General features: G+C 38.6%; 1 protein-coding gene across 1 annotated transcript; it reads left to right on the top strand.

Annotated features, from left to right (window-relative positions):
* The first annotated feature begins 448 nt into the window (after positions 1 to 448).
* Positions 449 to 25350, top strand: SUB1 (SUB1 regulator of transcription). Its single transcript, XM_053701179.1, has 5 exons — positions 449 to 563; positions 2935 to 3007; positions 4839 to 4967; positions 23767 to 23875; positions 24256 to 25350. Exons 2-5 carry the CDS (start codon positions 2936 to 2938, stop codon positions 24333 to 24335), a joined length of 390 nt encoding a protein of 129 aa, XP_053557154.1. The 5' UTR covers positions 449 to 563; position 2935; the 3' UTR covers positions 24336 to 25350.
* Positions 25351 to 25962: the final 612 nt, after the last annotated feature.

The following is a 25962-nucleotide window of genomic DNA, read 5'->3' on the forward strand; positions in this document are numbered from 1 at the left end:
TCTGCTGAGCTGAGGAAATTGTGAGGTAAAATGTCTTCCTTTTTTACATAGTGATGCTCAGGTGATATTTTCATGTCAGCTTTTTACAGTTATACATACTGCATCAGTTTCAGGTGATTTAGCATGAGTATTATGTCCCTTTAATTAAATATTTTATAGTGCAAAGTTTAAAAGAAAATGAATTGTTCACAAGAACTACATAGCTACGATGTATATTTGCTATACTGCATAGTTCAACATCAGCTCAAAACTCATAGCACAACATCTTCCCCGCACCACGTGGACAATATACACTGTGCTTTGTTCTAGAAGCATCTTAAAAGCTGAGGAGTCGCCACCACCAATCCTTTGCGCGATGACGTCTATTGGTTGGCATTTTCAGGAGTTTCCGACAGACTCCAATAGCAAGAGTTAGAGTAAGGCCAACCGCAAGATGTCTGTCGGGCCTGACGTTTTGCGTAATAGCTTGCGTCTGTAACTCTTTTATCTCCTTTCGTTTTGTTGCTGGACGTAATTTCCTGTCTGACTAGAGCCTTGAATTGGCGCGGGCGAGAGAGCGATAGGTGCGTTATGTTCGATGTGGTTTATGGATAACGTGTGTAAAGCGATATAATAAAATAGCTTTATTTTATTTCATAGCTGTGTGTTTGTGTGAGCGGCCTGAGCTCATGTCCAATGCTTCCCTGTATTATAAGAGCTATTTGCTAGGGTTGTACAGCTGCTGCTACTCGCGTTGGCACAGTATTGATGGGATGCAGGAGCGAAGCTTCGTCAGCCACCTGCTCCTTTCTCTGTACAGTAGCGGGAAAGAAGTCTGATGGGGAGCGTGGTGCCCGCTACAGCAGTTTGAGATGGGGATGCCATGTTGAGAGGGAATTGGGGAGATAAAATGGCGCTGGGTTATACTGTGTGCTGTGAGTGGTTCTATTGTGTGAAGAGCACATTCGCTTTGCTGTTTGTAATATTACTGGGGATGTCGGTGTATTGTTGTCACTGTTACGTTTAATTAACCCTGCTACACCCTTTAAGAATATATATGTATGTATATAACCCTGCTACACCCTTTAAGAATATATATGTATGTATGTGTATATATATATATATATATACAATACTGTACATGTGGCATTTAATTTGTATGTGTGTATATGTATGTATGTATGTGTGTGTATATATATATATATATATATATATTCTGTACACACCATCGCAAGCCTAAATGTTTTGTGTATTCAGCACAGGCATGACACTGGGGAGTACTACCCTGCATTTTTAAATTGATTTTCGATGGAGCAAAGGCATATTAGTATTCATTTAGATTCTAACTTCCTAGAAAGCAAAACTGATTATGTTCATTTAGTTTGGCTTGTTGTGTGTGCAGTATTCTTTGTCAGGGGTGCAGATTATACGATATTTTTTTTTTTCTGAACAAAAGCCCCCTACACGTATAATGCTTTTTAAAAAATTACAACGCAACTCATTATGACTTGGTTTGCATTCTTTTGTTTGAATAGACATCTGTATTTAGACAATAGTAATATTCCTGCTTCCAGCGTTTGCACTTAGTAGGTAGGGCACACTATCTGTAGTGTCACCACAACCCCCCCCCCCCAGAGAGGACTATATATTTCCTTTGAAACAGAAGGGTTATTTATAAACATATTTGGCTGTAAAGTGTCCTTTAGTTTTGTTTGTTAGATATAATTTTATTGATTTATTTGGTTCAAGTATCCATTGTGGAAACTTCCCAGGACCAAACTCTCTGCAATATGGATAAAGTAAATTTAATTATCCTAATTTTGTATTTTTTATTTTTAGGAACAATTGCCCCTCTGTATGACGGGCTTTTTATGCACTATAACACACAAGTGCATATACATGTAAACACAACAAGAAATTGATAAAATATATATATATATATATATATATATATATATATATATATATATATATATATATATATATATATATATATATAAATATTAATATTAGAAATACTATTAATCTTTAGTAGGGGTTAAAAGTCTTTCTGCACGCACATTATTTGTTTATAACACTAACACTCAGCATCACAATGGCATTAGGAACATGGTGACAGTCTTAAATTTACAAAAAGATAATTATATGGGTAGTTTACATTGTTTGAGTTGCCATCTGATGAGCTTAACCTTATGGCAGGTTGTTCCAAAGGAGATGTTGGCTCTTGAGCTTACAAAGTGATAGTAAATCCTAGTGTTGGTGAAACGCTAGGAATTACCTGTAGAACAAATAGAGGGGACTTTCAGTCATGTAAGTATAAAATACTTCATGCTTAAAGTTCCTTTATTTGTCTAAAGCGTTTGCTGCACTGACCTGATTATTTCACCTGTGCACCTAGCCTGTTGGGGGTACTTAAAGGGACACTAAATCCATTTTTTTTCTTCATGATATAGAAAGAGCATGCAATTTTAAACAACTTTCTAATATACTCCTATTATCTAATTTGTTTTATTATCTTGATATTCTTTGCTGAAAAGCATATCTAGATAGGCTCAGTAGCTGTTGATTGGTTGCTGCACTTAGAAGCCTCATGTGATTGGCTCACCCATGTGCATTGCCTTTTCTTCAACTAAGAATATCTAAAATATGAAGCAAAATAAATAATAGAATTAAATTGGATTGTTGTTTAAATGTGCATTCTCTTTCAGAATCATGAGAATTTTTGGGTTTAGTGTCCTTTAAGGACCACGGTTGAGAAACACTGGCTTAGGGGGAGTTTGTCTGGACCATTGCACAGTGTAGAAGCAGTACAGATTATACAAACTGGTTTTTGATAGTAATGGAGATATCCATAATTTAGGCACCAGTTTGTAAACGTTGTCCATTTTTGGAATTAGACTATGTAACTCCCTATACATAATTATGCTTGCCTTGCATTTTCTTTCTTTCTTATAGAATGCCTAAATCAAAGGAGATAGTTTCTTCAAGCGGCTCTGGAAGTGATTCAGATAGTGAGGTTGACCAAAAGGTGAGTATGAAAGGAATATGCAGATGTATTGGTGAAATGATTCAGTCATATCCTGTGTGTGTATATATCTATCTCTAATCTCTATCATCTCGCTCTCACAAACTTTAAGTTTCTCACAGAAATTATTTATATACCACTTGTGCAATCATGGTACAAATGGTTATAAAAGCTTCTCTGGGATCCCCTTTGTTCAAAATTAGCATATATATATATATATATATAACACTTCTACTATTCCTGGCAGTGAAGGGGTTAATCGGGTATCTTAAAAGGTTTTAGATTTAGTGTAGAGATTAGCCCCCCACCTGACACTTCCCACCCCCTGATCCCTACCTGACCCCTCTTAAACAGCTCTCTTCCCTCCCCCACCGGTCACCCACATCTTAAGTACTGGCAGTCTGCCAATAAAAATTAACTTTTTTTTTCTGCAGTGTAGGATCCCCCCCAACCCTCCAACCTCCCTGACCCCCCCCCCCCCTTCTAACTATTGCCGCCATCTTGCGTACTGGCAGCTGTCTGCCAGTATCATTAAACCCCAATTTTATTTTTATTTGATTTTTCTGTAGTGTAGCTGCCCTACCCCCCTCCCTGCCGCTCTCAGGACATTTTTACTATAGTGTAGCGGTCCAACACGCTCCCGCCCCGCTGCAGCGATGGGCCATCCTCACGCCACCAACGACCGGGACCACCACTGCCCGATGCAGAGTGCCCTCTCTCCATCGGTAACTCTTCAACTCTGTTTCCGCAGTGCCCCACTCGTGGAGCATGCAGGAAAAGCGCAATCTCACTGCTTTTAGTGAGATCGCGGCAGAGAGAAGCTCGGGGTACAGTGCTGGTCGTTAAAGGAATATTAAACCCAATTCTTTCTTTCATGAGTCGGATACAGCATGCAATTTTAAGCAACTGTTTAATTTACTCTATTTTTCTTCGTTCTCTTGGTATCTTTATTTAAAAAGCAAGAATGGAAAGCCTAGGAGACAGCCCATTTTAGGTTCGTACCCTGGATAGTGCTTGCTTATTGGTAGCTACATTTTGCAAACCAGTAAGCAAACATAACACTGGTTCGGAACCAAAAATGGGCTGGCTCCTAAACTTTATATTCCTGCTTTTAAAATAAAGATGGCAAGAGTACGAAGAGAAATTGATAATGAGTAAATTAAAATGCAATTTTAAGCAACTTTCTATCTGAACCATTAAATAAAAAAAATGGGTTAAGTATCCCTTTTAATTTGGACTAAAATTTTAGCCGTGTGGTGCACCGGCTAAAAAGGTTCTGGGGAGAAGACTGCATTTGATACATACACATAGCTTTGGAAGTATTTACTCCAAATGATAGCTGACATTGTTCATAGAACATCTATATAAAGGCAAAAATCAATGACTCTACTGTTTTTTATGATATATTGTCTACAACTTTTTTTTATCGTATATCAAAAAAGAAACTGGGCTATAGTAGCAAATTTATCTCTCACACTCGAGATTTTTCAGCAAGTAATATAGATGGGCGTGCTAGAATGGCCAATTGTAAATGCAAATATATAAACAAAGTAATCAAGGCATCCTAAATAAAACATTTAGATAAGAAAACTAACCATATATCGGGAGACTTGGAGGTGTAGATGAATGTCAGAGAGAAATCTCCGAATAAATCTACAAGTTGATAGAACGTAATTTGATATGGAATGGAGTATGAACTTATTGGCCTTTGTTCTTTTTCAGGAAAGTTTTCAAATTATTTCAGCAAGATATTTTTATTTTTTCACGCAATATACTACCTTTATAAACAATTTTCATAACTTACTGGTTATTAAATATGTATTTTTTTGTTTAGGCTAAAAGAAAAAAGCAACCACCTCCAGAAAAAGAAAAGCCTGTGAAGAAGCAAAAAACAGGAGAAAGTTCCAAAGGAGCAGCCTCCTCCAAACAAAGTAGTAGCAACAGAGATGATAATATGTTCCAGGTAACTTTTTTTTTTTTTTTTTTTTTTTTTTTTTTAAAGCCTTTGTTTCTTATTTTCTTATTGTACTGTAACATCTGCGTATTAATTTGTGTGGGGGAAATTAACTATATTTGAACTAATAGACTAGCTTTGGTTTTGTTTGTATTTTTTTTGTTTGTTTTTTATTTACCTACCGAAATATATATATCTCTATCAGGGATGTGCAATTTATATCGCCCGATGCCCAGGGCATGTGGATTTTCCCCACCTTTAGCCCTGCTGCGGGCTAGCAGTGTACTGGACCCGGTGTTGTATAAATGTTCATTTCACCTATGCAAGCTGTTTCTACTGCACGGCAACATCCAGAGCTCCACCTCCCCCCCCCAGCTACTCCCACTCTCCTGCCTCCTCATAAATGTTCATATTCCTTCCGTAAGCAGGACGCGTGTGAAAAGCTGCATAGGATCAGCAGAAGAAGCTGTGAAGATAGTCCAGAGGCGGTGGAGGGGCTGTTAAAAATGCACGAGCATGGAGACCCTGCTTTACAGAGGGAATATGAAAAAGCATGAGGCGGCAGGAGAGTGGGAGTAGCTGCAGTAGCGAGTCAGACAGTTACTCAAACGTATATGTCTTGGGCTGCAGACTCACTGACCCAGAGACGAGCACTGGGCATGTGCGGAGGTTGCCACGGAGACTGTTAGTAATGGCGGGCAGGGAGTGCTGGTCAACTTTAAATAATTTTATACTGTCCTATACCTATTACATTGAATGATTTGCTATTTAAATTACTATTTCAGGAAGCAGCTGCAATTTTAGTTACTGCACATGCAGAGCAAATGACACAACAGAGCCTTTGTAACAGCTGTCAAGAGAAAATACATTACTTTATATATGCACACACAATAAAAAAGATCAGATGAAAGCACAAATGTATTCTTTGTATAAAAAGCCATCTTTCTAAGCAAAAATCTCAGACTGACGTTATAATAAACCAGCTTTAACTCATATTCCAGCCTACTAGTGCTTGCATTAACTGTATCCTGATAATAACTAAGCTAGTGGCCATCAAACATCACAGGTCTAAATATTTTTTATTTTATTTAAGAATGTTTTAATTTTTAAGAATTTTACATTTCCAATATAATATTGTATTTTAATTTAATACTACTGCATATAAAATGTGTGCCAGCTATAGGTTCCCCTGTACAATGGGAATATATATTAATCTCTCAATATTGACTTTTTTTTTTTTTCTTTAAACTTTTCTTTTACAACAGGATTTGTGTGTGTGTGTATATGTGTGTATATATGTGTATATATATATATATATATATATATATATATATATATATATATATATATATATATATATATATATATATATATATATATATATATATATATACTCTATCTCATAACACAGATGATTGTAGAAGTTTCTCTAGCATGCCCTTTGTTTTGAAATAGCAGTCAGGCATGGCTTTGCAATTGGTTTTTGGTAATTAGAAAGCTGCTAATTGCAGCTGTGCACCACACTTCTGAAATTCCTGGCGTTGAATGAGTTAATTAGCATTTAAAAAGATACTAAACCCAACATTTTTCTTTCATGATTCAGATAGAGCATGCAATTTCAAGCAACTTTCTAATTTACTCCTGTTAACATTTTTTTTCATAGTTCTCTTGGTATCTTTATTTGAAAAAGCAGGAATGTAAAGCTTAGGAGCCTGACCAATTATTATAGGAGGAGCATGCAACTTTCTATCTAAATCATGAAAGAAAAAAATGTGGGTTTAGTATCCCTTTAAGGGAAAAACCAACATTTTTTGCTTGCCTGATTTATTTCTGGATACGTTGAGTCCGCAGAATCGTCAATTACTGTTGGGAATATCACTCCTGGCCAGCTGGAGGAGGCAAAGAGCACCACAGCAAAGCTGTTAAGTGTCACTCCCCTTCCCACAATTCCCAGTCATTCGACCAAAGGAAAATGGAGAAAAGGAATAACACAAGGTGTAGAGGTGCCTGAGGTTAAAGTTAAAAATTACTGTCTTAAAATAAAGGGCGGGCCGTGGACTCATCATATCCGGAAATAAATGTATCCGTTAAGCATAAATTTAGTTTTTTTTTTCCTAAGGACCCTGAAGTAAAAGCTCCTTCCTCAGAGTAAGTCTCCACGGTGGTAGAGAAGACATTTCCACTTGGTCTGCATACAAGATCCTGTGAGGCCATGCAGGAGCTATTAGAATCACCAACACTCTCTCCTGCTTGATCCGAGAAATGACTCGTGGAAGGAGAGCAAACAGAGGAAAAAGATCCTCTGGCAGTTTTCCTTGGAACTTCAGGTTGGCATACATCAGCAAGGCCTGAGGATCCCTTGACCTCGAATCATACTTTGGAAGCTTGGCGTTCTGTCGAGACACCATCAGATCCAATTACAGTATCCCCCATTTGATGCTTAACCTGGAGAACACTTCTGGATGGAATTCCCACTCCCCAGGACGAAAAGTCTGTCTGCTTAGGAAATCCCCTTCCCAATTGTCCATTCCTGGAATGTGGTGGGGCAGTGTTGGAACCCTTATTGAGTTTGTCAATGAGTTAAACTCAATGGTAAGAGGCTTACAGTTCACAGTAATTCACATTGAGGAATCAGTCACTTTTTTGGATACAAAGGTCTCCAAATGATTTAATGTATTAAACATAGACTTATACTCCAAGGAGACTGTCAGAAACACTATTTTACAATATAACAGTTTTCACCCTAAACGACTCATAGAATCTTTACCCTAAAGTCAACTCAGGGTTAAAAGAAGTCAATGATGAGGAACTATGTAAAACAAGATTACAAGAAATGGCCAAGAAATTTGAAAAAAGAGGTTATCCACAAAGTTTACTAAAAGAAAAAATCAGAGATACAAAGTCCAATAACTAGGGCACATAAAGACAAGGGTAAAAATAGATTGGTATTTGTCTCACAACACATACAGCAACATTTATTAGTAAAGCCATTAGAAAAAATTGGCATGTACTTAAAGATTGCAATCACCATATAGAACTATTTAAATAACCCCCATTAATGGCCTATAGAAGGGTCAATAACATTAGAGACCATCTAGTGAGATCAGACATAGGGCCCAATAATGTGGTAATGGCAATTACCCATGTTTAAATTGCGCTAGCTGTAATTCTATCATAAATGGAAAAGCATTTTCACCCCCATAATGGAAGAAGATACAACTTTGAGGGATACCATACATGCAATAGCAGTTTTGTAGTATACTTAATCAAATGTCTGTGCTCTTTGGTATATTTAGGTGAAACTACTCAAATGATCAGAGAGAGACTTAGCCAACATTGTTCTAATATAAGAAGGAAAAATGTTGAGGCTCCCTTTTCCAAACATTTTTTTGGAAAAGGGACATGCCATTAGCCAATTGAGATGGCAAATAGTAGAACAGGTTAAGGTACAAAGAAATGGCATGAATAGAGACAAATTATTGAAACGAGAGATGTGGTGGATACACCATTTTGATACATTAATACCAAAAGGCCTCAACAAAGATTTTGACTTATCTTGTTTTCTATAAACATTAATGTTAATATCATATTAGACTAAATTATATTAAAAATTAATTGTAAAGGGGGATGAGCCAACTGCCGGGGTGATAGGACGGATATAGCAAGAGCTCCTGCATTTAATGCTTAATTTTGGATCTTTTTCACATGATTTAACGGAAAAAAATTTCCCCAGAAACACCTATCACCCTGGCTAAACTATACCTATAGAAAGTCAATATAAAGAATTGAAGATCTTGCTGAAAATACGGCTCTTATTATGTTCTCCTTCATTGCCATGAGGTAACCAGTATCTTTGGCCTGTATACATATTGTGGAGGCTTACTTACATCTGTCTTTCCCAGGCGCTGGGGCACGGATATCGAAACTTTACCTTCTGACTGGCAGTCTTATCTATCGACTGGTCCCTACTAATAACTGGCATCTACCATGGATCCCCATGCCCTCCTGCAGGAAATCGGCTCTCTATTACGGCAGTACCGGGAGGCCTACGCAGTTTCCCTTGACCCTGTTTGTGACGCCCTTACTCTCAACCCCTTAGACAAGGACTTCGCCAGCACTACTTTCGTTGCGCTTACCCCTGGAGGCACAGCATTGTCCCCTTGCAGCACCTCATCACCTTCACTCTTAGAACCCCAATCGCAGGGGCTTGCCAGCTCATTGCCGGTTGGAGGGAGCTGCCTCGAGACCGCTTTGTCCCGCGAGTCCATAGCTGACTGGGGGCCTATTGATATGGGAGCTGCGGCTGTCAGTTTGGTTGCGGAGGAACCCTACAATCATAAAAACCAAATTGCAGAAATAGTGGAGCATGTAATGTTTAAGCTCCCCCTAAAGCTACTAAATCAACTGCCTGCCCGACAAAAGTTAGACTTGGACCTGGGGATTCTAACTGGAAGTGAGGAGTCAGAGCCTAAAGTTATAATGCAATCAAAGGGTAATCACTTGCATGGGACCTTACCGCACTTATGGGAACTTAAGCCCCGGATAACCGATGCTCGCAATAGCTTGAAAGCTGGGGTAGGATAGAGATATTATCCCTGTCACCTCCCGGTGGTTTAGCCTATCTACACTAGATGTTGTGCTGGCTTGTCGACCTAGGAGAGACACTGTTAAAAATTTATCTGGCCGGATAGTCATTGAACTGTTATAACATTTTTAACCAATTGTCATGTATTTCTATTGTCTTGCTTAGCTGTTAGGCTGCTTGTGCTTCCTCCTCTATATCTGTATAAGCAGTTTATTCATGAGTCGAGTATGATCTATGTTTTTTCTTTAGTTAACTTGGGAAGTACAGTTATCCTTATAAATACCTTGCCTTATCAACTGTTTAGCATGCTTTGTTACAGTTAAACTTAACGTTGTGTTCATTTATTATAACCACAAGCTCCTGGAAATATACTATGTGATGGGACAAACATGGCAGGAACCTAACTTACTACGGCGCTACTCCACCTAAGAGACTCTGCTATGATTATAATTTAGACATACGGATCTTCCGTAATAGGTACATAAGACTTTAGTGTTCCATATTGTTTTTACATGGTTAATTTTTCCCAAACATGTCATTGGCAAAGTGTTTGGCTGCTAACTTCTGTGACTGCTTTGCTCCTTATGCTGAATATGCTTTTTCACCACCCATTTAGTTGGCTCTCGTTAACCTAATTTACACACAGCTCTATCATGCTAATATTAATACCACCCTCTATCTACTGCATTATCAAGGTCTTATGTAGAGGCTCTGGAGTACTACCTTCATGCAGAATTTCTGCCTTAGTTATTAAGTTACCTATATCGCAGAGTGTATAGACTTAGACTTATATTAGATTCTCCAGTACTTTATTTATCCATGTGCACTCAAGACTCTTAACTATTAACCTATTGTTATAAACACAATTTTAGCAGTTATAGTTTGCTTAGAGAACCGTTGTTTGCCTAAATGCCATGAGTGCAGTCCTTTAAACCAACGCTTAGAATAGGTTCCTGTTGTGGGGTATAAGGCCCATACCCTACCAGCAGGTCCAATGAACCCATATAGAGAATAGAAAATAAGTACTGAATGGAGTGGAGATAAACACCATAGTTTTTTCACACTGAGGTAACACTACCCTGTTTTAAGGAAACTCCAGCCCTATAGTATCTCTCGAGACTCTACTTATTATAATTTTATCTATCTGCACTCAGATAAAGCACAGCATATTTCTTCCCCTCTAGGCTTATGTTACACTGATAAGTTCAATTTCAAGTCAGTCTTAAGCTACCTTAGCGGCAGGACTGGTTTGTGCTATTTCTTATCTTTGCAACTCCCCACGACCAATCTGTACCTTCCTTCTCCCCCCCCCCCCCCCCCCCCACGTAATGAGTCCCCTAGTAATAGGAGAACTAACCATGCGGTTTCTCTCGCTTATACCGCACCTTTAACCACTCCCTAGTTCTCATTCTCTTTTACACAAAGCCACAGCCTGGGATCCTTCCTTTCTACCCGGATCAGCTGGTCTGATCACCAACGACTACCATCTAAGCCCCCATTACTAAATTACTTGTCAGGGACCTCCCTTATGAACACAGAAAACAGAACAAAACCTGGAAGTGCCCCCATTCGTTAGTTAGAAGGCTGCCCTACGGATCACATACATTACTAGGGGAGTTCATATCTCATCCCACTATATAGCACAGAATCCATTACATCCCACACTATATATCATATCCTGTACTTGTTCCTTAGCTTTAGGGATGGTTGAACTTATGTGTTAAAGTTAAGAAAAATTGAGGCTGACTTGGCAATATTCTATTTTTTATTTTTTTTGTGCACTACCATAATTTGAACGTCTTACACCATTGTAACTTTGACCATTTGTATTTCTACTATTTGTTTTACATTGGCTGTTAATGCAGCAACATTGTAGTGCTTTCATTTTCTTTTTCCTCAATAAAAACATAAAAAAAAAAAAAAAAAATTAATTGTAAAAACACATTTAAACAAATGTAATTAAAAAGTTACATAGATTGTAATCTCAGTAAAGGGTAGAATTAAAGAAATTACTATTAAGCAACCCTGGCAACTTTGTGATAAATTAATTAGGATTAATTTCAAGATTATGGATTAACAGTACATCCTAGATCTAATTCTTATAAGACTAATAATCAGAGTTCAGAGTGTTTACTCATCAGAAATCCGTTTATTGGATGTCTATCTGCAACTCTGATTTAAGTTAATACAATTCCTGTGTTTTTAAATGTATTGTCCCTTAAGTATTTTTAAAGTCTAATAAAAGTTATATTTTAAATTATCCAATATATCCGCTATTATTCCACCTATCTGGTAATTTGAGTTCTATCCATGTGTACAACCCCTGGAGATTCCAATCTCCTTTTGTTTCTCAATTGTTGATCAGTACACAGCACCAAATATTTATACTTTAGTTATAAATTTAGGAGGAATACAAGAGATAATTTCCCCCTAGTAACTGTCAGCAATTACCAATATTAATAATTATATTCCCTCTCAGTGGTGCCATTGCGCCCTTTGCCCCTTACTATTAAGCAAAGCGTCTGATTCATAAATTTGCAACAAAAAAACACCAGATGCAATGTAATAAACTAACAAATAGAATTGTAACACAAAATTGTTTAACAAAGTGAAATAATATCATGGCATTCTATGTATCTGTCATTTTGAATCCTTATGTTTTTAAACTACTTGATACTATGCACTGTATGTCAATTAGTAATGTTACTAAATACCACCACTAGGTGGAGCCCTAGGACCCTGTGAGGTCCGTTTGGTGCCAATGAATATGTATATAAGTAGTATGAAGTGTTAATATCAGTAGCATGACTAAGGGGATAACACCCCGAAACGTTGCAGTTTTTTTTATTATTCCTATTAAAGATTAATGAATTATTCAAGTGCTGGTGACTTCAAGTTTGTGTACTATTACTCTGGAGTATTACAGCTATACTCTGTCACACATGCACTATTCAGTAACAGCTGTGCTGACATCCCAATTAGCATTGATACCTGGAATGTGGATGGCAGACAGCAATTGTGAGCTTCCGCCCGCTGAATGATTCGAGCCACCTCCTTCATGGCTAAGGAACTCAGAGTTCCCCCCCTGGTGGTTGATGTAAGCTTACTGAGATTATGTTGTCTGACTGGAACCTGATAAATTGGGCTCAAGGCATTAAAGATCGCTTTCAACTCAAAAATGTTTATGGGAGAGCAGATTCCTCCTAAGACCAGCCCCTGCTCCTTCAACGAGTCCAAAACTGCTCCCCAGCTGACGTCCGTGGTCACAATTGCCCATGAGGCTCTCCGAAAGCATGTCCCTTGAGGCGGCCATCATGGAAGTCTTTCTTCGCTTGATCTAGAACTATCCTCTGAGATAGGTCTGCATAATCCTCGTTCCATTGACTGAGCATGCATAACTGTAGAGCTCTCAAATGGAATTGAGCAAAGGGGAGTATGTCCATGGAAGCCACCATCAGACCAATTACCTCCATACATTGGGCCATTGATGGCTGTACAGCAGGCTGAAGAGATGGGAGAAAAGGCGCTTGTGTGTACCGGTATAACAATGAAAACGACTTGTACTCACATTTTGGTTGAGCACTCAGACAGTGCTATCAGGCGCATACTTGGTAATCAACAGCAACTCAGCTTGCTGAGTTTTCCAGTGTGTACACAGGAACACCTTTAGCTCTAATCTCCTAGAGCAGGAAAAGGATACTGCCAGCCAAAGCAGGTCGGTACAGGAAGCAATGGAGTACACAGTAACCCCCACTTGGAGCAGGACCAGTCTCAGTGGAAGTAATAAGAGGTATAATGAAATATAGGAAGATCAGTACCGGTTCCAATTTTAGTGAGATTTCTTTCACAAGACTTTTTTTTTTTTTTTTTAAAGAGACTATTTGATGTTATGTCCCTTTTGCTCTTTTTAATTATATGTTTTGTTTTAGCAGCTTCATTCTACTGTTTGAGTATATTTCAATCGTTCAAATTTACACTTCTTCCTGTGCGCCCCCTTTTAGGATATCTATAGTGAGATATTTAGAGACTGACGAGATAGGCAAGAGGAAAGAATCTTGGCCCTTCTGACTTCCGTCAAATATTTTCATTGATAGGGAATCTATAATGGTTCCCAAGAAGACCACCCTTGTAGCCGGAACAAGGGAACTTTTTTCCAAATTCACCTTCCAACTGTGGGGACGAAGAGAAGACTACAAGGTCTGTGTGAGATTTTGCTAGTTGAAAAGATGGAGCCTGAACCAGAATGTCGTCAAGAGAAGGTGCCACTGCAATTTCCTGAGACAGTATTACTGCCAGCAGAGCTCCCAGGACTTTTGAGAAAATTCTGGGAGCTGTGGCAAGGCCAAATGGAAGGGCCACAAACTGAAAGTTTGTCCAGATAGGAAAACCTCAGAAATTTGTGATGATCCTGGTGAATGGGGACGTGGAGGTACGCATCCTTCAGGTCTATGGTCGTCATGAACTGACCCTCTTGCACTAGAGGAAGAATGGAACGGATAGTCTCCATTTTGAAGGATGGCACTCAGAGAAACTTTTAGATCTAGAATAGGCCTAAAAGCCTTTTTTTTTTTTTTTTTTTTGCAACCACGAACAGGTTGGAATAGAACCTTAGACCCTGTTCCTGTATTGGGACTGGAACTATCACTCCCAAGAGGGAAAGATCCTGTACACATTTTAAGAATGCCTCTTATTTCGTCTACAGATAATCTTTAGAGGTGGAATCTGCCCCTGGGAGGAAAGGTCTTGAATTTTAACTTGTAACCCTGGGATACTATGTCAACGGGTCTGGGACATCTCATGTCCACACTTGCGAAAACAGTCTGCCCCTCACTTGATCAGATCCCTGATCGGGGGCAAACCCTTCATGCTGACTTAGATTTAGCTGTGGGCTTCTTACATTTCTTCCCCTTGTTCCAAGACTGACTGGGTTTCCAAGAAGGTTTGGCCTGTTTCTGCTTGGTAAAGGAGGGGGGAGACTTACTTTTTTAAGTTACGAAAAGAACGAAAATTACTCTGTCCTTTTGGCCTATTTTTCTTATCTTGTGGCAGAAATGACCCTTTACCACCCGTGATATCGGAAATAATTTCTGCCAAACAAGGTCTTACCCTTGTAGGGAATCACCAAAAGTTTAGACTTAGAAGAAACATCCGCTGACCAGGATTTCAGCCACAATGCTCTACGCGCCAATACAGCAAAACCAGATATTTTGGCTCCTAACTTAATGACCTGTAAAGAAGCGTCCGTAATAAAGTAATTGGCTAACTTAAAGTGAAGGTCAATTTTCATCAATGAGTGCCCGGTTTTTAAAAATACTTTTAAAAACAGGGGCACTTTCATTGATGAAAATTTACATTGCACTGGATTTGAAGAAATACCTTTTTTACTTCTGCAAAGACGGATCAACGATCCCCCGCCTTCTTCTTCCTGCTGTACAACCACAGCAATGACGAAACTGGCTTCCTCCAATCACAGCTGGGCATCACGAGCTAGATGCTCTGGGGTGAAAGCCATGATTGGAGGAAACTGGTTTTGTCATTTCTGACGTCGGTACAGAGGAACTGAGGCTGAGATCGGCGATCCGGTTTTGTAGAAGTTAAAGGTAAGTATTTCTTCAAATCCAGTGCAATTTAAAAACAGGGGCACTGTCATTGATGAAAATTTACAAGTATTTTTAAAAACCGGGCACTCATTGATGAAAATTGACCTTCACTTTAAGAGCCTTTAATTCTATCCTGGATCTCCTCCAAAGGAGTCTCTGCTTGAAGAGACTCAGACAATGCATCAAACCAGTAGGCTGCAGCACTTGTCACAGTAGCAATACATACTGGAGGTTGTCATTGGAGATCTTGATGAATATACATCTTTTTCAAATAAGCCTCCAGCTTCTTGTCCATTGTATCCTTGAAAGAGCAACTATAGGAATAGTAGATCTCTTATCCAGAGTAGAAATCGCCCCTTCCACCTTGGGCACAGTCTGCCACGACTCCTTAATGGAGTCAGCCACCGGAAACATAATTTATTTTTTCCCAGGCTTCCCTCATTCCTAAGTAATCTGCATTGCCCGGTCTGGCTCAGGAAACACCTCCACATAGTGAACATCAAAGTAACTAATTTACTAGATTTCTTTGGGTTGACGACAGGAGTATCATTCGTCCAGGGTTGCCAAAACCACCTCTAATAGGACATGGAGGTGTTCAAGCTTAAACCTGAAGGATACAACTTCAGTATCAGAAGAAGGAAAGATACTGTCTGAATCTGAGATTTCACTCTGAGGCTACCGATGTATCCTCTTCAGATTTATGAGAGCAACTTGGTTAGCTGGAACACGATTAGAAACCTTACAATCTGATTCTTTAATTCTCCTCTTGCGTCTTCCCTGAAGTATTGGAATGGCAGCTAACGCCTCAGATACCGCAGAAGATACCTGGGCGGCAATTTCTGCATGTAGAAAAACTCCTCCAGGAGATTGAGGAACCGCAAGGCACTGCATGTGACCCTGTTAAGGCTTGGGCTGTTTCTAGAGAAAGCTGCGACATAGCCTGAGCAGCATCAACCTGAGAGTGGTGGCTCAGCATCAAAAAGCCTGTCTTTATACATTAATGTCCTCTTAATACAAGGCGAACAAAAAGGCAAAGGGGGTTCAACGTGGTTATTCACACAAAGCTTACATGCAACAGGTGGCAATAACTCTAGGTCCATATTGCAGACAAATTAATAGAGCAGCAAAAAAAAAAACTTTTTTCTTAAACTGTACCTTTTTTAAAGTATCTGTCCCAAAAGAGTCACAAAAATGCCACCCTGTTTTTTCAATGCAATTTAATAGTAAAGACAAAAAGGACTATCTCCTCAACCTCGGAGGAATGAACACAAACACCTCTACACCTCAGCGTTTTACTGAGGTGCCTACCTGCCCCCTCTGCACTCCGGAGTAGATAAACGACTTAAACACCTTTTTATTCCGCTTACATAAATGGAATACTGTCAGACCTGGACCGCTGCGTCTCCCTCACTTGATCGTTGAAGCTCTGGAAGTCTCCACAGAGCTAAGTAACGATCCTTGAAAGCTGCGACACTGAGATAAAGGAAGATGGGCTTTTATATGAAAAAAAAAAAACGCCAGACCTCTTGTCAGATGCGGTCACGACGGCCATTAAGGCTAACGCAGTCTGAGAAACTTGTTCAGAACAGAAATTACGGTCCGATTCTAAACCAAGTAATGCGTATCCATGCTTGTAATTAACCCAAACACACAATCATCCATCCAATCTTTAACCGGATGTATAGTGAAGTTAAACAGACTGAGCCACCAATTGCCACCTCTCAAATGACACTTGCTGTGCTTGCTCCCTGCCATAAAAGCCTGTTTACCATCTCAGGCATGTATCCCATAACTAGTGCAGCTCCTGATTTTAGTGCCAGTGATCTTTTCAAGAAAGACCCAAAAACTGGCACTTACCTGCACCTTCGGCTGTCTGGCAGGAGGACAGCTACCCTGGTATGAGAGGAAGCCACTCCTCAGAGACCTGTGAAAACAAAGGACAGAGTAAACCTACTTTAGCTTTCTACATAAGGGCAGCAACCTGTTAAGAAATTGCAGTAAAGCCCACCTCACAAGTTCCTAACTGCTTGAAAGCTACCACTGCCCTACTGAAGAGACTGACGTGGAGTACAGCTAAACCCAAGGAGGATCAGAGCAAACCTACTCTGGCTTTCAAAATAGGGCAAATAGCCACGCTTTACAAGAACCCAATAGAAGAATTCATATTCAGACACCAAAACTTCACCTTCTCCTTGCACTGAAGGCAAAGAGAATGACTGGGGATTGTGGGAAGGGAAGTGATACTTAACCCCTTAACGACCAAGGACGTACGCCACACGTCCTCAAAAAAAATAGTTAATGACCGAGGACTTGTGGCGTACGTCCTTGGTCTGGAAAGCAGCTGGAAGCGATCCTGCTCGCTTCCAGCTGCTTTCCGGTTATTGCCGTGATGCCTCGATATCGAGGCATCCTGCAATAACCCCCCTTGGCCATCCGATGCAGAGAGAGCCACTCTGTGGCCCTCTCTGCACCGGACATCGGTGGCCGGTATCGTTGGTGGGTGGGAGCAAGTCTGGGAGGCGGGTGGGCGGCCATCGATGTGCCGAGTGGAGGGGGGCGGGACAGATGGGGGCGCGCACGGGGGGGGCAGCGGGCGGGAGGGAACCGCTACACTGCCAAAAAAAAAGTTAAGAAAAGTTTTGAAAAAAACAAATATAAAAAAATAATGCTCATCTAAGGGTTCCTGAAGGGGTGGGGGGGAAGCTACACTATAGAAAAGGGCAAAAAAAACCCCAAAAAACATACTTTTTGTTACTAAACTGGGTACTGGCAGACAGCTGCCAGTACCCAAGATGGCGCCCATTAAGGCAGAGGGTGAGGGTTAGAAAGCTGTTTGGTGGGGGATCAGTGAGGTTGGGGGCTAAGGGGGATCCTACACAGCAGCATATGTAAATATGCCAAAAAAACAAAACCCAAATATTGCTTTTATTTTAGTACTGGCAGAGTTTCTGCCAGTACTTAAGATGGCGGGGATAATTGTGGGGGAGGGAAGAGAGCTGTTTGGGAGGGATCAGGGGGTCTGATGTTTTAGGTGGGAGGCTGAGCTCTACACTAAAGCTAAAATTAACCCTGCAAGCTCCCTACAAGCTACATAATTAACCCCATCACTGCTAGCCATAATACACGCGTGATGCGCAGCGGCATTTGCCGGCCTTATTACCACAAAGCAACGCCAAAGCCATATATGTCTGCTATTTCTGAATAAAGGGGATCCCAGAGAAGCATTTACAACCATTTGTGCCATAATTGCACAAGCTGTTTGTAAATGATTTCAGTGAGAAACCTAAAATTGTGAAAAATGTAACGTTTTTTTTTTTAATTTGATCGCATTTGGCGGTGAAATGGTGGCATGAAATATACCAAAATTGGCCTAGATCAATACTTTGGGTTGTCTACTACACTACACTAAAGCTAAAATTACCCCTAAAAGCTCCCTAATTAACCCCTTCACTGCTGGGCATAATACACGTGTAGTGCGCAGTGGCATTTAGCAGCCTTCTAATTACCAAAAAGCAACGCCAAAGCCATATATGTCTGCTATTTCTGAACAAAGGGGATCCCAGAGAATAATTTACAATAATTTAAGCCATAATTGCACAAGCTGTTTGTAAATAATTTCAGTGAGAAACCAAAAGATTGTGAAAAAGTGAACAATTTTTTGTATTTAATCGCATTTGGCGGTGAAATGGTGGCATGAAATATACCAAAATGGGCCTAGATCAATACTTTGGGATGTCTACTAAAAAAAAAATATATACATGTCAATGGATATTCAGAGATTCCTGAAAGATATCAGTGTTCTAATGTAACTAGCGCTAATTTTGAAAAATAATGGTTTGGAAATAGCAAAGTGCTATTTGTATTTATGGCCCTATAACTTACAAAAAAGCAAAGAAGGTTATTTCTAAACTCAGGACAAAATTTAGAAACTATTTAGCATGGGTGTTTTTTGGTGGTTGTAGATGTGTAACAGATTTTGGGGGGGTCAAAGTTAGAAAAAGTGTTTTTTTTTTCCTCATATTTTTTTTTTTATAGTAAATTATAAGATATGATGAAAATAATGGCATTTTTAGAAAGTCCATTAAATGGCGAGAAAAACGGTATATAATGTGTGGGTACAGTAAATGAGTAAGAGGAAAATTACAGCTAAACACAAACACCGCAGAAATGTAAAAATAGCCTTGGTCCCAAACGGACAGAAAATGGAAAAGTGCTGTGGTCATTAACCCCTTAATGACCGAGGACGTGCAGGGTACGTCCTCAAAAAAAAAAGGCAGTTAACGCCTGAGGACGTACCCTGCACGTCCTCGGTGTGGAAAGCAGCTGGAAGTGATCCTGATCGCTTCCAGCTGCTTTCCGGTTATTGCAGTGATGCCTCGATATGGAGGCATCCTGCAATAACATTACATGGCCATCCGATGCAGAGAGCCACTCTGGCCCTCTCTGCACCGGACATCGATGGCCGGTATCGTTGGTGGGTGGGAGCCGACTTGGGAGGCGGGTGGGCGGCCATCGGTGAGCTGTTTAAGGTGGAAGGGGAGGGATCGGGGGCGGAGCCGACGGGGGGGCGGGCACGTGCACGGGGGGGCGGCGGGCGGGCGCGTGCATAGGGCGGGAGCGGGTGGGGACAATTTCTGCCAGTACTTAAGATGGCGGGGACAATTGTGGGGTTTGGGAGGGATCAGGGGGTCTGATGTTTCAGGTGGGAGGCTGAGCTCTACACTAAAGCTAAAATTAACCCTGCAAGCTCTCTACAAGCTACCTAATTAACCCCTTCACTGCTGGGCATAATTCACGTGTTGTGCGCAGTGGCATTTTGCGGCCTTCTAATTACCAAAAAGCAACACCAAAGCCATATATGTCTATTTCTGAACAAAGGGGATCCCAGAGAAGCATTTACAACCATTTGTGCCATAATTGCACAAGCTGTTTGTAAATAATTTCAGTGAGAAACCTAGTTTGTGAAAAAGGGAACTTTTTTTTTTTTATTTGATCGCATTTGGCGTTGAAATGGTGGTATGAAATATACCAAAATGGGCCTAGATCAATACTTTGGGTTGTCTACTACACTAAAGCTAAAATTAACCCTACAAGCTCCCTAATTAACCCCTGCACTGCTGGACATAATACACGTGTGGTGCGCAGCAGCATTTTGCGGCCTTCTAATTACCAAAAAGCAACACCAAAGCCATATATGTCTGCTATTTCTGAACAAAGGGGATCCCAGAGAAGATTTTTCAACCATTTATGCCATAATTACACAAGCTGTTTGTAAATAATTTCAGTGAGAAACCAAAAGTTTGTGAAAAAAATTTGTGAAAAAGTGAACGATTTTTTGTATTTGATCGCATTTGGCGGTGAAATGGTGGCATGAAATATACCAAAATGGGCCTAGATCAATACTTTGGGATGTCTACTAAAAAAATTATATACATGTCAATTGATATTCAGGGATTCCTGAAAGATATCAGTGTCCCAATGTAACTAGCGCTAATTTTGAAAACAAAATGGTTTGGAAATAGCAAAGTGCTACTTATATTTATGGCCCTATAACTTGCAAAGAACAAGTAAAAATTGGGTATTTCTAAACTCTGGACAAAATTTAGAAACTTTTTAGCATGGGTGTTTTTTGGTGGTTGTTGATGTGCAATAGATTTTGGGGGTCAAAGTTAGAAAAAGTGTGTTTTTTTTTTTCCCATTTTTTCCTCATATTTTATAATTTTTTTTATAGTAAATTATAAGACATGATGAAAATAATGGTATCTTTAGAAAGTCCATTTAATGGTGAGAAAAACGGTATATAATATGTGTGGGTACAGTAAATGAGTAAGAGGAAAATTACAGCTAAACACAAACACCGCAGAAATGTAAAAATAGCCTTGGTCCCAAACGGACAGAAAATGGAAAAGTGCTGTGGTCATTAAGGGGTTAAAGGGACACTGTACCCAAAAAATTTCTTTCGTGATTCAGATTGAGCATGACATTTTAAGCAACTTTCTAATTTACTCCTGTTATCAAATTTTCTTCATTCTCTTGGTATCTTTATTTGAAATGCAAGAATGTAAGTTTAGATGCCGGCCCATTTTTGGTGAACAACCTGGGTTGTCCTTGCTGATTGGTGGATAAATTCATCCACCAATAAAAAAAGTGCTGTCCAGAGTAATGAAACCAAAAAAAAGCTCAGATGCCTTTTTCAAATAATGATAGCAAGAGAGAAGAAAAATTGATAATAGGAGTAAATTAGAAAGTTGCTTAAAATTGCATGCTCTTTCTGAATTACAAAAGAAAAAATTTGGGTTCAGTGTCCTTTTTATCAGCTTTGCTGTGGTGCTCTTTGCCGCCTCCTGCTGACCAGGAGGGATATTCCCAACAGTAATTGAGTCCATGGACTCATCGTATCTGAGGAAAGTATAGTAATGTTAATATTACCCTCCTGACACCTCCCACCTCTCTGATCCTTTATTTATTTTTTGCAGTAATCCCTCTTCAACCCGTAATGATCAGGGTGGATTTAATTTAGATCATGATTTTCATTTTTAGAATAATAATTTAGCAGATTATTGTTCCAGCTATAATCAGACCATTACTAATTTGGTTATACTGTATATCATTAGATATGCATAGATTAGATCTTTGAAATGAATTAAATTATTGGCAGATTAACTCTTTAGTTTATTAGGTTAATCACTCATATTTGATCAACTTTTCACTTTTAGTTTATTGGAAGGAGTAAAATAATTACCTTAATAATAATTACAATAGTTTTATTTAACTAAACAATAACCTATTTAATTTTTAATGCTTGCCCCTCCCTCCTCACTTAGGTCCTTGTGCAGATCTATTCCACTCCAATCTTCTATTCAATAATGTGATTGTAAACTTTACTGAATTAAAGGCCCGTGTTAAATACTCTTAAAAACAGGGGCACCTTAATTCACTAAAGTTTACATGGATGCTTATTCTTTTAAAATACTTACCTTTTGCGTTATGGTAAACATATTGCTGATCCTCCGCCCGCATCTGCTGCTTCATTAGCATATTTATGACTAAACAGACTTCCTCCAATCGTTGCGTTCCAATTTATTTCTCTAAATTTGCTACATTCTCTTGGTAGGCTCAGAAGCAATTCTCTACTGTGTGCTAGCTGCTTGTCACTGTCTCTGCCCTGTGTGTTAGAGCATTGCTTTCCTTCAACAAAGGATAAGAAAATGATGCAAATATGGTAATAGTAGTACACCTGAAATCAGAAAATTGTATGCTCTACCTGAAACCCAAGTGAAGTCCCTTTAAATTGTTATTGTTTAAAAGATAGAGAACGGCGAAGTGTCCATACAGCGATCCTGAGCGGTCGCACTTCTACGAGCTCTAGCAAAATTTCTTATAATCCGCTTATTAGAAGCATTCTACAGCAAGATCGCCTAATTCATATACCATCTCTTCTCGGGTACATAGAATGTTACATCACATAACCCCTATAACGCTTTTTTATATAATCTGACAAGGACCCAAGAGAGGTCGGATTATTGGTAAAAGGGGCCAAAAAAGGATAATTTGTTATAAGCTAAGGTTACAATTTTGTTTTCACTTTAGTTATATTACAGTGATGGTTCCACTTGAATTCTATGTCTTATGTTTAAGGACTCCCCCTTATCTTTTGACCTGGAACATTTGTAACTGTTTAACCTGCAACTGTAACCTACTCAGAATTTCATACTTTCATGCGTCTGTATCTTGTACTGCTTATGATTCCTCAATAAGACTCCCAATTGCACCCCCCCCCACATTTTTTACTACCCATTCCCCAGCTTTGCACAACAAACATTTGTTATATTAATATACTTTATAACATCTAAAACTCAAGATCTCTGCCTTTTTTTTTTTTTTTAAGCCCCTGCAGGCTACCTTTTATCTTAGTCCGTTTTATAATCTTTTCACAGCAATACAGAGCTAGTTAATGTGTACCATATATTTAACACTGTGCTCACGCCTGTGGAGTTATAAATGAGACCTCACCGATTGGATAAAATGCAAGTCGTAAACAGCCCTTATGTAAGGGGGCATTTTGCAGAGGCTTAGATACAAGGTATTCAGAGGTAAAACTTATATTCATATAACGGTTTATACCAAACTGAGGAATGGGTAATATAGGGATTGTCTATCTTTCTAAACCACAATTTGACTAGACTGTCCCTTTAAGGTCTCTTTCTCAACTCTGTTTTGAGAACTACAAAACCAATATTTTCTATCTTCAAGATAGAAATTGCCCAAAATAATCTTACATAAACCTATGGTAGACCATGACATTGTGAATGGATTAATGGAATTAATTTACCAAAAAACATAAACATTACATCCATGAATTTACAGCATCTTGCTATATAATTAAAAAAAAAATTAATAATCTATATTTATGGATGACTAACCTATTTAAGATGCATTTAAAATCTAAAGAAGCTATCTTTTAGACTGTTTTTTTTTTTTTTAAATATATCTGATTTTTATCCACTCTGGACTGCTGCATTGGTACTAAATTGTTTGTCTGCTTTAAAATGTAAATCTAAAAACAAGCTTGTAAATTGTAACCTTTATTGCTTATCAAAGCCAACCTTATTTATTTTTACAGATCGGGAAAATGAGGTATGTCAGTGTCAGAGACTTTAAAGGGAAGGTGCTAATTGATATCAGGGAATTTTGGATGGATCAAGAAGGAGAAATGAAGCCAGGAAAGAAAGGTAAAATAATTAATTGCTTGTTTTTAATTTAGTACAGTACTGTGAATCACATCGTAAACTATATATAGTATATAGCTGAGTGACTGGTATTGCGGATGGTGAGCCATATTTAGTTATGGGTGTGTTGGTGTTGTAGGTGTTTTTTGTTTTTATTCTGCACTTTTTGTGCGTTTCACTACCCCCCCCCCCCCCCCCCCCCCCCCCCCAGTTTTTACCGAAAGCCAGCGTTCAAATAACTTTACTGAAAGATGTGACTTGCCTTTTAAAAAAAATAAAAGCAGTTTATATCTACTACGGTTTGATAAAAGAAAAAATTGTCACACCGTGGTATTGTCATTTTTTGTTTGTTGGGTAATAATCAAAACCATGTTTGTTTTTAGGAATTTCATTAAACCCTGAACAGTGGAACCAACTGAAGGAGCAGATGTCTGACATTGATGATGCAATAAGAAAACTGTAATAGTCACCTGAGAAGAAACCTCATTATAGTTTTAAGCACTCTTTTTACATTTGCTGTTTGTTTTCTACATTTTTCTGTTTTACAAGCTATTGTACATTTGGATTGCAAAGCAGTTTGTAATCTATTTTTTTTTTTACGTGCATTACTATGTACACTGGGTTAATCTAGTATGAAACTATTAAACTGTTTAAGATTGAAAATATTAGTTTTTATTTCCATGACTGACTAAAGAAAATCCATTTATTTACATAATGGTTTGAAATCCTATTTGTTTTGACATCTGAAGAAAGAAAAAATCACACATCACATGTTTCTGTTATTTTGCAAACTAAATGGTATAACGGAGTGGAGACCTCACTCAAATAATAAAGTGCTTGGCAAATTTAATTGGATTATTCATATGCTTTCAGATATCACTGATGTATGGTAAAAAAATCTGCTTCCAATCTTGGGAAATGCAATTGTGCTTAGAGAAAATCTTTATTGGCAATTGAAGATTATGTAACAAGGTAGAAAAATCTGAAATGCATATTGATGTTTGGCTGCTCAAATTTTCCAATAGTTTGTCGTATGATGTTGAGATCACTTCAACTTTCATCTAATCATTTTTTTTCTAAGTTTGGCACTTTTTGAATGCACATATAAAAGTAATTTGTTTTGTATCTTTTGTATGAACTTCATTTATTGTGAGCTTTAAATTTAGATGAATAGTTTTTTTTGTTTAATTTTTTTTAAGTAATGTTCGGCATCCATAAGATACATTTAACAATTTGGTACCTAGTTTAAGAGCCTCCTTTTTAATATGCAAACAAGTGTTTGTTTCCAAGCAACACAGAGTAGAATTTCATATTCTGTATGTTACAAAGTAAAGCTGATGGATTGTTTTGCAGTTATGACAAATGCAGGAACAGGTACTTTTATATTAGAAATATAAGGCAAAAGTGTTTTGACTTCTGTATGCCTAACTGCTGAATGTACAATAAATGTATCTCAATTAAAATGTTTTACTATCTAAGTGGTGTGCTGCTTTAAAATTTAGCTTTGTGTTAATTTGATCTTTCCTTTTGTTGTTTTATAATAGTGCATAGAACAATTCTTAGGAAGAAATAACTTTCTTAACTTTACAGTTTCCAACCCTCCCTTGTAAGACTTAATGTCTTCAGGTGTGTGTATATTGAATTCATTATCAGACCAATGAGAAGCCATTGCAACAGTTTTCAGCTATATGCCCTACAATTTTTACACCACCTTCATCAACAAAATCATTTTGACAATCCTAAAACCCTAAAGTAGCTTTGATGGCACATGTGTCGGTGCTAAAGCGTGTTTTTTTTTTTTCCTCTCTTTGGCTCTGTTCCTATGAACATAATTCAGATAGGACATGCATTTTTAACAGTTTTCCACAGCTAGAAAGTGCTAGTTCATGTGTGCCATATACATAACTTTGTGTTCACTCCCATGGAGTTATGAGTCAGCACTGATTGGCTAAAATGCAAGTCTGACAAAAGAACTGAAATAAGGGCAGACTGTAGAGGCTTGGATACAAGGTAATCAGAGGTATAAAGTGTACTAATACAATATTGTTGGTTATGCAAAAATGGGGAATGGGTAAGAAAGGGATTATCTT

Source organism: Bombina bombina, chromosome 2 (assembly GCF_027579735.1).
Source record: "Bombina bombina isolate aBomBom1 chromosome 2, aBomBom1.pri, whole genome shotgun sequence".
In the NCBI taxonomy this organism is placed as follows: domain Eukaryota; kingdom Metazoa; phylum Chordata; class Amphibia; order Anura; family Bombinatoridae; genus Bombina; species Bombina bombina.

Bases quoted from the DNA above. Each gene is read 5' to 3' on its own strand.
- SUB1 (XM_053701179.1), top strand. From the start codon at position 2,936: ATGCCTAAATCAAAGGAGATAGTTTCTTCAAGCGGCTCTGGAAGTGAT. The intron at 3,008-4,838 runs GTGAGTATGAAA...TTTTTTGTTTAG, and splicing joins ATAGTGAGGTTGACCAAAAG to GCTAAAAGAAAAAAGCAACC. The intron at 23,876-24,255 runs GTAAAATAATTA...GTTTGTTTTTAG, and splicing joins AATGAAGCCAGGAAAGAAAG to GAATTTCATTAAACCCTGAA.